The sequence below is a fragment of the Populus euphratica genome, unplaced genomic scaffold (genome assembly GCF_000495115.2).
Source record: "Populus euphratica unplaced genomic scaffold, PopEup_1.0 scaffold190.1, whole genome shotgun sequence".
NCBI classification, from domain to species: Eukaryota; Viridiplantae; Streptophyta; class Magnoliopsida; order Malpighiales; family Salicaceae; genus Populus; species Populus euphratica.
Window position 1 is genome coordinate 264,640 of NW_011500068.1, and position 15,431 is coordinate 280,070.

General features: G+C 35.4%; 2 protein-coding genes and 1 pseudogene across 3 annotated transcripts; all 3 read right to left on the reverse strand.

The window, feature by feature from the left end:
* Positions 1–945: 945 nt before the first annotated feature.
* On the reverse strand, positions 946–6,696 carry LOC105108321 (protein NLP2-like). Of its 2 annotated transcripts, none has more exons than XM_011002588.1 (5): positions 4,859–6,696; positions 3,660–4,633; positions 3,355–3,402; positions 2,295–3,258; positions 946–1,990 (listed from the first exon to the last, which is right to left on the reverse strand). In XM_011002588.1, the coding sequence occupies exons 2-5, from the start codon at positions 4,563–4,565 to the stop codon at positions 1,104–1,106; spliced, it is 2,805 nt and encodes a 934-aa protein (XP_011000890.1). In that variant the 5' UTR covers positions 4,566–4,633; positions 4,859–6,696; the 3' UTR covers positions 946–1,103. The 2 variants fall into 2 exon arrangements, with proteins under 2 accessions (XP_011000890.1, XP_011000891.1); XM_011002589.1 differs by lacking the exon at positions 4,859–6,696 and having other exon boundaries at positions 3,660–4,337; positions 4,427–4,508.
* Positions 6,697–9,849: 3,153 nt separating this feature from the next.
* Positions 9,850–13,347, reverse strand: LOC105108352 (protein NLP2-like; annotated as a pseudogene).
* Positions 13,348–13,983: 636 nt separating this feature from the next.
* Positions 13,984–14,940, reverse strand: LOC105108326 (zinc finger protein ZAT3-like). Its single transcript, XM_011002594.1, has 2 exons — positions 14,490–14,940; positions 13,984–14,426 (listed from the first exon to the last, which is right to left on the reverse strand). Exons 1-2 carry the CDS (start codon positions 14,938–14,940, stop codon positions 13,984–13,986), a joined length of 894 nt encoding a protein of 297 aa, XP_011000896.1.
* Between the last annotated feature and the right edge of the window lie 491 nt (positions 14,941–15,431).

A 15,431-nucleotide genomic window follows, 5' to 3' on the forward strand; every position in this document is an offset into this window, starting at 1 on the left:
TCCTACAACAACTACTTAAACAGTCTACCCCTGACCTCGACCACAAAGGAAAAAGGAATCCTTGATAGGTGAAAAAAAATAAATTAAAAGACTGATAGGAAATTTAAAAGTTAAAATTCAAAAAACATAATAGCTTGAAAATTCCTCATTGTCCAAGCTGAAAGAGGTAAACCAGTAATCGCAACCCAGCAAAAGTAGTTAGTAGCCATTTCCAAAGCACTCCAAGGAGCTTGAGAAGCAGGTACTTGAACAAGAACACTTGCTGCCAGAAAAGCTAGTCTTAGGTGCAGAGTTTGAGTGCTTCTAATTGTCAATCATCTTGAATGATGAAGAAGGAGATTGAAATGAAAATTCTGGAGAGCTTATTCGAGAGAAGGCTGAGTAGAAAGATTAAACATGAATGGAATCCTTAGCATCTAGGATTGATTCGATGACCTTTTGGCGATTTCTTAAAGAGTGGTCAACGCCATCTTGATCTTTTGAGAAGGCTATCGTGTGATGCCTTTCTGTCTGTATATCCTTTAATTAGAGAGTGGTAGGCAGACTGACATTAGAATAAACAGTGTAAGCACCCTGTTGTCTATATAGCTTAACCCTAACACACGGCAGGAACTGATCACTGATGACAGCAAACATAGACGGACGAACAAATGAAACAGTTTTTATATTATATTACGCTCCAAAGAGAAAAGGTCCAAGTCCTCAAGTCCATGGGATTAATTAAAGCTTGATTAGTTGGTGTGACTTTGTAAAAAGTACACATAGCCCCATCAGCACCTGGTTACTGGCACGCATACAGTGCTACGAGGTTAGTCTACTAGTTAATCAAGGTTAATTAGAGCGTAGAATTCCCATTTATTATACTTTATAGAGAAAGGAAATTGTGCTACTCACATTTATCTCAAAGTAAGATGCAGTTAAAAAAAAATGACAAGATTATAATATAAAGTATAATCATTGTTTATTCCTCAATGGCTTAATTGTTTTTCTAAGAAAACTTTCCAACAGAATAGAAATCTTAGAAAACATCTTCTACGTACAATGTCGTAACTCCAAACCAATCATGCATGTTGTAGAGACTATTCATAAAATCAATGGAAGCCTTAGAACGAACCTCGGAAACCAAATGGAGAAGAATATTTGTGAAGGGATATCTTGATTGTGTTTCTTTGAGAGAATCTGTGTATCTCTTTGCACTCCTCAAGATCACTATCACAAGTCAAAAGAACCCATTCCCCATCATCATCCATATACTTGAGACCAATGCATGTGAAATCATCTATCTCGAAACGCTTACCAATCTCTTGTTGCAAGTCTCTTAAACTCCACTTTGGTTGCAAGCCTAACCTAACCTTTTCTACTCCATAAATGGCTTTAACTCCGAAGACACCTCCTTCTCGTAAACTCGGGCCAAAACATGGTGGACTTTCTAGCTCACTTTGATGAATATGATCACTGACTGTCCTAGTTTTCTGAATTTGAGATCTTACAAGAAAGTCTGGTCCACCTTGGTTATTCAAGGAATACGATTCTGCTAATTCATTACTGCAAGTCCTCTTAAAAATCCCATTCGAGGTTTCTGCAAGTAAAGAGCCATTTCCATTGCTTGAGCCAGTTATTGTGGTGGCAGCATGCTGTTGTGCTCGACCAGAACAGCAGTTACTTGAACAAGAGCTCCTACTACACGGAGAAGAATGGGATTTTGAGGCAGTGCCAGAAGGGCAAGAATCATCAGGTGGAGAGTCTAAGTGCTTTGAATTATCGATCCTCCTAAATGATGAATAAGAAGTATGATTTGAAAGTTTTGGAGAGCTCAGATCTGGAAAGGCTGGATAGAAAGATTCAATTTGAAAGGCACCCTTGGCACCTTCGACTGTGTTGATCACCTGCTGGAGTTTTCGTAAGGAATGGTCAACTTTCTTAATCTTTCGAGAAGGCCATCGTTTGATACCGTGTTGTCTACATATCCTTTTCAGAGTGGTCGGGCAAACTGCAATTAGAACAAATTGTGTTAGCACACCATTGATTAGCTAACAAATGATATTTTAAGAAAGCGACCTAGCTGAACAAAGGAAAATGGTAATAAAGGTTTTGAAATATTAGATCAATTTGGTATCCAGCAAATGTTTGTCTTGTAATGATAATCATCTTTTTTGGAAGAAGTCGATATATTGAAATGGCTATAATGATAATCATCTAATCTAATAAAGGATGCCTCAAATCTAACATTGAAATGCTATTCATTACTTTACATATAAACATGTGCTTTCAGTTGTGATAGGACATTTTCATACCGCCGAGGCTTTGAGCAGCATCATTGAGGCTCCCGGCAAAGTATTGTCGAAGAACTCCCAAGCTGATTGTCTGAATCTCTGTCTTGGTCCGTCTCTTCTTACCTATTTTTGTGCTTCCTAACGAGCGACGTCCGCCAAAAGCAAAAGAAACTCCATCACCCTCAATATTGATATTGGGTCTAGAATGTTGCTGAAGTTGACCCAACTCTGAAATTACTTGCTTCTGGTCTATTTCCACCGCAGAGTCATCCCAATGAATGATCGTCTTGAACTCTTCTTTAGGTTCTTTTGGATAGTCCCATGAGACAATGCAACTTTTACCCTTCTTTTGGGCCTCCACCATGCGGGCAATCCAAGATGATTCGTCGGGTGGAGCTTCTTTCGAAGGGTATGATTCAGAACTCTTATTTTCTCCTATATAAAGCTCCTTGTCCATGACAATTTGTATGCTCCTGCAAACCTGTTTTAAGACAATAGGCAATAAATCCCACATCTTCTTTTGTTCTTCGGTCTCTTGGCAATCTTTTGGCAAGAATAACTCCACCACAAATTCAACCAATCCAGTAGAAATGCTTCTCAGGGGAATCGCTATGGCAGCATGAAGACCAAATATCTTAGCATGGTGAGCTAGTGGATAATCTTTCTTGCTGAAGGAAGCTATATCATTCGTGAAACATTGCTTTTGTGTTGTGAATGCTCTCCCCACAATCCCTTGACCTAAGAAAAGGTATTGCTCAAAACTCGCCATGTGAAAACCTGAAAAATCTTTGTCCGCTAAAAAGCAAGCAGAATCCACAGTGGAAATACAAGAGCTAAACCTCTCGGGAAACTGCTGGCGTCCAATTTTACCTTGCCGGCTACATAGGGCCCATGTTAGAGCCAAGGGCAATCTATATGTCTTGCAAACAGATTTCACAATATCTGAAATCTCAGGCACCGCAGCTCGATTTAATCGATTGCAAGTCTGTGATAAAGGAACACAATTGTGATCTTAGTTATGAACGCTAAAATTTCAGAAACCTTGAGTCTGTTGTCTTTAAAATGTCTAGTATCTACGTACCTCGACACCAGGAGAGCAGAAGTCTTCAGAACTTCTTAGATCAACAGCCTGCAAATCAACATGCATATAAAGACCGAAAAACGAGGAAAGTTCTCTGCTTATTTCACAGGCATGAAGAAATTGATAGCCATTGTTACTTTGGAAAGGCATTTCGATCAGTAAAAAATCTGAAAGTTAAATGCAAGTCAAGCGATATGAAATCAAAGAAACATGAAGTCTATATGCAACTAACATCAAATAATATAACAACAGTCTCATTGATAGCTAATTGAAACCTTTGCAAGATACATAGGAAACTAACAAACCTGGAGAACTTTGCAGATGTCTTGTAGTTCTGAACGATAGCTTATCTTCTGAATGGTAGTCGCAATCTCAACTATGCCCAAGCAAGTCTCACTGCCTTGTTTGAAAAGTGGGAGTGCAAGAGACCCTCTAATGTTATGTTGTACTGCATGATCTTTATGTGGATATTCTTCTCTTCTGAAGAGACGTACGTCAGGAGTCCACTCAGGCAGCTTCTCCAAGAAAACCCGACCGGGGAACCCTACAGAACATTTTGCATCCTCTTCTGCTTGGAAATGATACGCTGTTGAAACCTTTCTGTAACTTGCAAGACTCTTGCAACTCGGATTAACAAAGTACGGCTGATCAATAGTAGCAAGTACTCTTTTCCCTTCTTTCTCCATGGGTAGCCAAATCTGGATAAGAATATCTCTATCTTGTACACAATTTTTTAAGTATCCAACGGCTTGCATTACTCTCTCCTTCACAGAACATGAAGTCCCTGGATTTACTCTCTGCACCATCCGCCATTCGCAACCCAATCCAGCAGCTTCTACTCGACTGCTTGCGGGGTGCGAGAAAGGTGTGGAAGTCTCCACAGAATCTTCAACCTGAAGTTCAGTCTGAACAAGTTCCGTGCTGTTTGGATAATCTAGTGGTGGATTTCCATGGCAATGCCTTTCTGTTTCTTCTTGATAATCCTTCTGGTTTGAGGCTATACTCCAATTAGTAGTCCCCGTAACGGGAATATATAGTGAAGGGTCATGTAGAACATTAGAGGTGGAGAGACCTTGCTGCAGAAAGTTGAACCCTCCATCCTTCTCAAACCACCCTTGATACAAGATTTCATCCATGAAATCCCAGTTCGTGACATTTCCTGAGAAAATATCGAATGTAGAGTTAGGGGTAGAGGAACCGTGGTCATCCATATAGTCAACTTGCTTGAAACTTGCACCAACCAAAGCTTATATATACTCCAAATTAGGAAAGTTTCAACCTGAAACACACAAGTACAACTCAAAACATGAACAAAAAGAGAAAAATCCCGGATTACCACGTACTTTCTTTACATTAAAACTGTACTCTGAAATGCATTTCAGAGCAAATCATAAACTAACATGCTTGTTTCTATGAAAACTAATTAACAGGATTGGACCTTCATTTATACCAAGCCATGTATTAAAATAACAGAAGAGAAACATGAAGCAAGAAAGAAACTCACTTTCTGAAGACTCTTGATTCAGAGAGGCCAGATTCTCTTCCTGTCGGTGTATCATGCCTTGCTGAAAGCAGTGAACTGTGAACCTTAAATTCAAGAGCAGCAGCAGTACAAAAATAACCAAGACTGTTTTTTGGGTGAAACTTGTTTCTGTTTCTCTTGTTAGACCTCATGCATCCCCGAATTTGTTAAATGAGAGGGTTACTATATATCTTCTAGGTTTTTCACACAGGGTAGTGCTATAGTTTCACAAACAGAAGATTGGGTACTCAGGCTGTAACAACCAAGAAACAGAAGAAAAGGAATAGGAGATGAAGTTAAATGCGTATGTTGAGATCACATACTCCATCATCACCTTTTATATATGTGTGTCTGTGTAGTCATTTCTAGCTATAAAGTCAACCATTCAAAAGATAAGCAATCAAGGGGAAAATAAGGAGGAAGAGGGGTGTGTGTGTGTGTGTGTGTGAGAGAGAGAGAGAGAGATGAATCTTTTATATGCTCAAGTATACAAAATGAAGCAATACTCAACCAAAAAAGGGTCTAATGCTATTATTTAATTCACCTGCTCATAGACTGAGTTCAATTTCATCGACTTAAAGCTTAACTGTCAATCATTTTTACCTTTACCTACCATAGTAATTAGCTCAAGATTCTCTTTTTGTGCCTTCCATATCAGCAGGCACTTGATGCTCTAGAAACTAAAAACCCTAGATGATTTCTGCTATCGTTTCAGAAGATTTCACGTTATGGGACAGTCTGCTAAGTGCTAAGAAGGACAAGTTGGAAGGGCTAATGACAGTTTTCCGCGACGTATCTCTATGTCATGCAACGCCTATATAGTTGGGGGCATGAATTCATTTTTATTCACCGCCGACAGATTTGCCACATAGACAATAATTACCACCCTAAAGAGCAGTTCAGTGTTGATGGTCCTGAACATGCTGGAAACCTCAGAGTCAAGCGAGACTTGTGTTGTTCCCGTGGAGAGCGCGTGCCTGTTTAATATTTCATTGCCTTAATTGGTGACCATCATGTGCTGCTTTACAGGAAGCAAAGCCAGGGAAATCATTAACTACAAACATCAAGAAATCAAACATATAATACAGACGCAAATGGTGCTTAACCTCTATGGTTAGGCTTAAATATTAGTCAAAGCTCAAAAACTGATGTCAGTTGAATTATTCTTCAAAATGTCAAGTTGCTTTCCTCCATCTTAATTTAATATGTGAAAGGACATCAACTGAACGCAGAAGAAATCGAAAATACTGATAAATAAATCGTGATGAGTGAATCCACAATTTGATGTTGGATTTAGAGTACACGTCTTACTTGCTATCTGAATTAGTAATGATCCAATTCTTTAATTAAAGCTATTTAATCATTAATCCTGTTGATTATTGTATTACTTATATATTGCATTATCTCCTTGCGTGAACCACCATCAGCTTGCATCTTCATATATATACAATTGACCTTCTAGACAAGTGGGGGCTACCCCTTGTGGTGCTCTATAATTGCTTCATTTCTTTTTATTTTCTCTTCCCGATCGGGTCACTGCACTTTTTTTTTTTTCTTCGTTCTGGCTTCAATTCTTTGAATCCAGGAGCAAAACCAGAAATAATCTGATGAGCTGCACAACGGCAATCAAGATTCAAAAATATATAACTTACCTGACGCAGGCGCGCGGGAGCAATTGAGGACAATAGCAATGACACAATGCTAAAATTATTTTAATGAGCAAAAAAATTTGTTGACATGAACCATTGCTATTCCTAAGTAAATGGTGGTTGTCTCCTTAACAGGTTTACAGGATCTTGAAAAAGATTAGAAAACTCTATATCTACTAGGAAATTAACAACTAGAAATCCAAAAGGCATATAAATTAAAGAAATAAAACAGAAATCCAAATTAAAAAAAAAATAGCCCAAACAGCAACTTTCAAGCCTAATTCTAGAAGATCTAACGATTCTATCAGCAACAAAGTAGCTTGTCATAAAAAAAAAAAAAAAAAAAAAAAACTATATGTAAAATCTCCTGAAAAAATTTAAGTACAGTTCAATAGTTAGACCTCCTCTCGATCCGTTATTGTTGTTTTGTTTTAAGGTATAATTAAACAACATGATCAAACCTTCTACATATTAGGCCTAGATTTGTCCTATTAATCAATAAAAATATTTGTTAAACCATCTATACAAGTCTATATCTTCATCTAGTTGTGTGATATCCACTTGTGATGAATGTTCAGAACCTCCAACGCGGGTGCATCAATATTACCCGGTGTCTTAGATTCTTGATCAACTCTATTGGTCATGCAGGTTTTTAATTGCCAGCTTGTGCCATAACCTTGAGGGCTGATGCAAAAGGAAGACCTGGAAGCTCACATGCAGAGCATAACATGTTTACAATAGTATCAATGGTTAGGTAATCTATAACCAACGGAATTGAGATGGGATATTCGAGGAATAAATAACCCTGTACAGATTCCACACAAGCAGAGGCATGGGAGGAATAATTTACTCGAAAAAGAAATCAATAATGCAGACCTCTCTTAACAATGTATTCTCAAGTAAAAAGAGAGATTGGAGTCCGTCAATCGTTAGGTAGGATATCCGACCTTCCTTCGTATATCACTGTGCACACCATTTTCAAACCAGCTTTATTTTCCTACTCACATCAACAATGCCGAATATCCATTGATTTTATTTATTAGCTTTTCCTTCTAACATTAATTTTACATTTGAAAATTGAAATGATATACATATATATATATATATACCCAGTTCAGCATTGGATCAAACCGAGTCAAAAGGCACGGATTTAATTAGAGAGAGAGAGAGAGAGTCCTGAATTGTACAATATCCTCCTATATCTAATATTGGTTATAATATTAATATATTTATGACTTTATACTAGATGTTTTAAGGTCTAAGAATCCTTCTATGAACAAACACCAAGCTGTCCACGTTCAATTCCCCGGGGACGAATATGTTAAAATATACTGTGCTGATCAGCTAATCAACTAGAGGAGGACCACTTGCATATACATCTACTATAAAGTCATAAATAAAGGAGGATGTACAATTCAGGACTCTCTCTCTCTCTCTCTCTCTCTCTCTCTCTCTCTCTCTATATATATATATATATATATATATATAGCTTATAATCAGATTCAATGTGTTCAGTGACCTGATGAACCACAATATCTAAAGCTAAACCATTTGCGTCTATATATTATTAATTTATCTGGAAAACCAGAATATCCCCTTTTTTCTTTCAATTTTTTTTTTTGGGTGGTATAGAGAGACGGCAGCGGCTCAAAAAGAAAAAAATATTATTAAAAAAGATTTTCACCATTAAAAAGATTTATTTTTGTGTTAAAAAATTTTATGACACGAGGAGGTTAATATTAGATCTTTTTTAACCTTCAAAATACTTTAAAAAACATATTTGAGTTTGAGAAAAAATTTTATTTTAGATTATGGGTCAATTATGAATTGAAAAAAGATTTTTTAATAAAAAATAATTTTATCTTTCCAACCACATTAATGGCTAAATTCTAAGATTTTTAGATGACACGTCGTCTTTTTTGTTCAAAGCAACTAGGGTGGATAAAATATATTAAAGACCCGTACTAGGACCTTTTCTTGATTGGGCTAAGTACAAATCTAATAATGTCTGGCCTCTTTTTTTTTTAGTTTTTTATATTAATGGTTTTTCTATATGTATTATTTAAAATAGTTTTTAAATGTATGTTTTAATTAATATTACTTCTCTATGTTTTTTTTTTTAGTCTTTGTTAAATAAAAATTGTTTTTTAATTATATTATATGTGTTTAAGTTTTTTTATAGGTAGTATGATTCATTTAACCTTTTTTTATATATTTTATATTTATTTTTTATAATATTTTTAGTATATGCAATCTTGTATAGTATTTTTTTCCTTTTATTTTAAATTTTATATGTGTGTTTTTTCATAAATAAATTCATTAAATACAATCATGTAAATGACTTGTATTACAATATTAAATATCTTGATTTATATTATTCTCTTGATTTTTCTAATTATATTTTTATTTATAATTAATATTTTTATTTCATTTACTTACATCAAGATTCGTGATTTATTTAATTAGATATGTACATAATTTTTTTAATTCATATTTATATTTTAGAAAAAAATACATTGAAGAATTCTGCGTATTCAAGTTTTGTTTTTCTTCTAATGAAGTTAATATATTAAAAGGGTTAATAATGTATAGGTGTGTTATTTTTATGCTTTTTTTATAGTGTGTTATTTTTTTATTTATTTTAGTTTTTATTGATCAGTTTTTTGGTATGATTTAAATAAAACAAGTTTATTTAGTTAATGGAGACAATAGTTATTGGAATCTTATTTTTTGAAAAAAAGAAAAAAAGGCACTAATAATGTCTAAATATTTTAATAGAGAAATAATACGGATGTGCGGAATAGCACGGCATCAACCTAATCTAACAACTACACACCGTCTTTTAGTCTTCTGCAGTTCTGCTCTTGTTTTTGTAGCCCCACCAGCTTGATGGCTCTCTTTTTTCATTTATAAATATCGTCTTCTCGAAAACAGAAACGTCTAATTACTACGCGCGCGTATATATATTACGCAAAACTAGGGGCCTTTGGCTATTGGATCAAAAGAATTCTCCAGTTAAAAAGTGATTGTTGAGAGTATTTCAGTCTTCACCATTGGATTTCAAGTGCAATGGCTATGAAAAGAACATGTTTATCCTATCCAAATTCTATTGTTGTTCATCACATTAAGCATATACAAAGCAAATTCAGCAATTAAAGAATATCGGGATTCCTCTTTTAATCGTTTTCATTCCTCTGTGACTTGTTTTTCTGAAGCCAAACTTCAAAAGTTTCGAACAAGTTCATGATTTTGTAGCATCTACGTTCTGTGTCCAGACTCCGAACCAGTCATGTCACGTAGATACAAGGCATTAGAAAGTAAAAACTAGAAACCAATCATGGGATTAGACTGAACCTCTGCAACCAAATGCAGTAAGAGAATTGTGAAGGGATATCTTGATTGTGATGCTTTGAGAGAATCTACTGTGTGTCTCTTTGCACTCCTCAAGGTCACCGTCACTGGTCTAGCGACCTCACTAACATCATCATCCACATACCTGAGATCAGTGCCTTTGAAAATCATCTATCTTGAAACGCTAGCCAATTTCTTGTTGCAAGTCCCTGAAATCCCAGTTTGGTTTCAAGCCTAGCGGGACCTTTTCTTCTCCGAAAATGGCTGACTTCTGAAGGCACCTTCCTCTCGCAAACTCTGGCCAAATTGTGCAGGTTCTAGCTGACTTTGGAGCTCATGCACTGTTTTGTGAGTCTGGGATATAAACTTTTGATTCAAGGCACATAATTCTGATTCTGCAAGTTTTTATAACACCAAATTTGAGTTTTCTATTGTTAAAGCATTTCCATTGCTCGATCCTGGCAGGTTGCTAGTGGCATGCGCTGGTTTGCTTGAGCAGAACAGCAGGTACTTGAACAAGAGCACTTACTGCCAGGACTGCTAGTCTTAGGTGGAGAGTTTGAATGCTTTAAATTGTCAATCATCTTGAATGATGATGAAGGATATTGAAATGAAAATTTTGGAGAGCTTTGTTAAGGGAAGGCTGAATAGAAAGATTCAATCTGAATGGAACCCTCGACACCTTGGGCCGAGTCAATCATCTTTTGGACTTTTCTTAAGGAGTGGTCAGCCTTCTTTATCTTTCGAGAAGGCCATTGTGTGACACCGTGTTGCCTGCATATCCTTTTTAGAGTTGTTGGGTAGGGAAAACTGCAATTAGAGCAAACAGTGTAAGCACCTTGCTGTCTGTATAGCTTAATCCTAACAAGCGCGCACACAGCAGGGTCTTGATAACTGATGACAGCAACGTAGATGAAACAAATGAAACAGTTTTTAAGGTTTCGAATGGTTACATCTCTCACTATCCAAATATCAGGTACATGTCCGACAATACATGAACGATACTGAAAGAACACTGCACTCAGAATGAATATATCAAAAAACAAGTTATAAATAAGAATATTATATCATTCAAAATTAATGAAACTATTTGATAATTCAAACTTTCATAGGTAATTAAAACCAAAATACTAATCTATAATACTTATTATATTGTTAAAAATTCAAACTTAATCAAAATAAAATAATAGTGGAGCGTTTAAGATATCGAATCAGAACTAAAAGAAAAACCTCGCAAAACAAGCAAGGCATATCAACTAAAATTGAAAAAACAGGAACACTCAATAGATCCACATGTTAACAGAAACAAAGAACCTGAAATAATATCAAGAATGAGAGGTGAGTTCAACCAACTCAGTAAAGAAATAATATTTAATATACATTATAGATATTAATAGTTTGTAAGATGAATTATCTTGATATATGTATACATATACATACTAAATATATTATTATAAAGTAGTGAAATACATATCAGAGATTAGATGACACATGGAGGTGACCACTGTGGGATGATCAATTGCCACAGGTAAATGTCTTTCTCACTAGCTAGATATATAAAATATTATGTGCACATAGATTAACTACTCTTTGTTAACATAGAGTTACTGACAAATTATATATCAAGACATAATAGATATTTATGGAATCATCAAAGAAACATATATCATATCAAATAGAATTTAGTTTGACAGATTGCGAGTGTAAACTCAAGAATAAATGAGTATTCAAAAAACAAAATAATGTATATAAATATTCAATAAATTATTGGTTGTACTTATCATATAATCAACATACATATTTATTTATATTATATGCATATTAAAGATTATTTGACTCACTCAGAAAATATAGAACTAAAAGGAATATCAGATAAAAAACCCGAAAAATTTATTGACAATTGTTAAGAGAACCTACAATAAATATACAAAATATTCTCAAAAGCAACATAAATAAAAAATTCCAATGCATTAAAAAAAAAAAAACCAAGTTTAGTCTACTAGGTATAGCGACTAAAACAATAATTATCCAAAACAAGGACCAAAATATAATTTTATCAAAACTGGACCAAACTATAAATACATAATCATACTGAAATTTTACCCATAAACCATCCTCAATTATGTCTAGAACGAACTAGGGAATCAATTGTAATTTTTATAAAGTTTAGGGACTAAAATGTAAACTTTTAAAATTAAGGGACCAAAATAAAAATATTCCAAATCAATTATGAACAAACTAAGATTTATAATCATTAACCTCATAATAACACTGTCCAGAATCTCAAAATACATTCAGGGGTTAAATTATAATATTTTCAAAGTTTAGGGACTAAACTAAGATTTTTATAAATCAAGGACCAAAATAAAATTTGGTCATCTTCAATCTCAAGACCATTCTGTCTAGATTTTTCAACAAAGTTAAAATGAATTTCTTAACCCATAAAAAATAATTTAAACAAATCAAATCACAAATTTTTATTTCTAACAACATATTAATCACTTAATGTTAAATCCTTAATAATCATAAATTAGTGTTAACAACATAAACTTCTAATTCTTATAAACCATAATCTCTCTCTCTTTTTTTAATCCATTCATAAACACATTATAATTAAAAGTAACATAAAAGAGAATCATTTACTTGTTATTACTATTTTTTTAAATTCAAAATTCAAGATAAAAAAACTAAAATCCTTAATTTGATAAAGAAAGAGTCGCGGTAGCCACAAGATTTGAAAGAAAGAATAATAACTTTTTTATAACTTTTTTTTATATATTTAAATTATTTTAGGTTGGGTTTGAACTGAATTGGGTTTGGATATTAACTTAGGCCGGGGCAAAAGTTGGTTTTTACACTATCTTTCATTGAAATGCTAGTGGTTACTTGTAATAATAGGTATAATGAAATGTGTGATTTCAGTCGTAATAAGCGATTTGCTTACCACCAATACTTTGAGCAGCATCTTTAAGGTTTTCCGCAAAATATTGTCGAATAACTTGCAGGATGATTTTCTGCATCTCTTTCTTGGTCTGTCTCTTCTTACCTTTTCCTCTGCCTAATGAGCGACGTCCACCAAAAAACAGAAGAAACTTCATGACCCTCAATATTGCTTTTGGGTCTAGAATATTTTTGAAGTTGACCCAACTCTGACAGTAGTTGCTTATGGTCTCATTCCACCTGAGAGTCATCATAATCAGTTATCACCTTGAACTGTTCTTTAGGTTCTTGTGCACAGTTCCATGTCACAGCCACTTTTTCCCACGTTTTTTGGGGCCCCATCATATGGGCTATCCAAGATGATTCATCTTGTGGAGGAGATGATGCAAAACTCTGATTTTCTCCTGTATTAAGTCTTCCATCAGAAGCAGCTATGATTCTCCAGTTCGGTTCTTCCTTGAGCTCCTTGTCCATGACAAGTTTTAAGCTCCAGCAAGCCTGTTGTATAGCAATGGGCAATATCTCCCACATTTTGTTTTGTTCTTCAATGTCTAGGCAATCCTTTGGAGAGAATAATTACAACACAAATTCGGTACGTATAAATGCTTTGGAGGGGAATCACTATGGTAGCACGCTAACTAAATATCATAGCATGGTGAGCTGGATGATAATTTGTCTTCGCTGAAAGCAGTTTTATACATCTCAAAACATTGTTTTTGCATTTTGAATGCTCTCCCCACCAATCCTTGGCCTAGGAATAGCTTATAAAAGCACTGCAGCTTTGTTATGATAATTTTTCAATTTCGTTGCGATCCTTGTGTTTTATCCTTCTGATATACACTTTTTGGTGTCCGTAGAGATCCTTAGAAGCGAGCGCAGATAAGTGGGAAGGGAACATGGTTCGTCAGTGTTTCAATGATCAGTCCTTGTGGTTAAATAAATATTCATTTGTGTTCTATTGAATTCCGAAAAATACTATAGATAAGCAGTAGTAAAGAGTTTTTGCATACTTGCAAGTGCATACTACATATAACGCCTCCCAAATTTGGGGCAGCAGCATAAATGATACAGATTACTAGTATATCCTAATTAAGCTAAGGTTACAAGTCAGTTACATACCAAATTTTTAGTGAAAGAACCCTTACAAGGAAAGGGCCCAGCCTTCCTTCAGAGGCACAATCTCAAGTCCAAAGTGAGACCTGATGAATAAGAAGAGGATGATTCATCTTCCATTGGGGCAGGCAAATTAAGGTCCAACCCACAACCTTCTTTTGCCGTAAGAAAATGAAGTCCTTGATTCATGGATGATGAGTTCTCTTCGCCTTTCTCCCAATGGCACCTCATGTGTCCACCTAGTGCCTGTCCACTGGGAAACATCCTCAAGCAAATACTGCACTTGTGCCCTAACACCAACAAAGCCTTGCTGTTATCTTCCACGTTCTCCTTCACATCACCACTCCCACTATGATCCTCAACAACCTCACAACCATCACTCCTTGTTAATGCAAAACAACCCTTCACATTCTTATGGCTTGCCCTATGACCCCCTAGTGCCTGGTGTGACCCAAAAACCTTCCTGCAACTTGAACACTCGAAACGAGTACAATTCACTTGATCATGATCTTGAACTTGGTGAGAACTACTAGCACCAACCCCACCGCCAAAATCATTACACTCCAACATTGCTGCACCATCACTATCAGCCAACATTAACAAACAAGAAGCCACCTCATGATCCTCTGCAGTCATCATGCCTTTCCAGTTAGTAGGACTAGCAATACTTACTGGCTGATCAATAGGCGAAACGGGCCTAAGATTATTGGGAGGTGGATTAATGCCACGCCATTGTCTTTCAGGGTGACATCTCATGTGACCAAAGAGTGCTTTCCATGACCAGAACTTCTTGCCACACTCACTACAAGGTCTTGTGATCTTTGGTGCGGAAGGGTCAGGTTTATTGTAATATTTTGGCCTAGATATTGTACTAGAAGGAAGCAAACTTGGTTCAATCTTGATCAGCCTAGTCCTTTTTTTACGTGGGTTTTGATGGTGGTATGTGGTAGGGATTGAAGAAGACGAAGGAAGGCAGAAATCAGGGTCGGGATCAGTATTATGGCTTGTCATCACTGTTTGAGAAGTAAAGGTTACGGAGATTGAACGAGAAAGAAGAAGAAAGAAAGAAAAAATGTAATGACAGGAGAAGAGGTTGCTTATGTAGATGTAATGGCAGTTATAGGCAGTTAATAGAATGTGAGGAAGTGGCGGTTTCTATGTGTTTTGTTTGTTGTAGTTATCCACGAGGTGCTTGAAACATGGTGACTCTTTGTTAGCACTAATCAAACTGCCTAACCCGCACTAATCTCTCTCACATTGAGATTATGGTCATAAAAAGGATTTTCTGCTAATTAATTTAACACTAGAATACCAGTAATTTACTCTTGGAAAAATTGAGTTTGTCTCCAATTAAGGCTAATTAGGAGGCTAATTATTGGTGATTTCTGTTTTGTGTTTGGAGGGTGAAGGTGGGAAAATGTAGGTGATGCTTCGCAAGTTGAACCCACTTTAATTATTAAAAATATAATATTGAATATTAAAAAATAATTTCAATTTAAAAA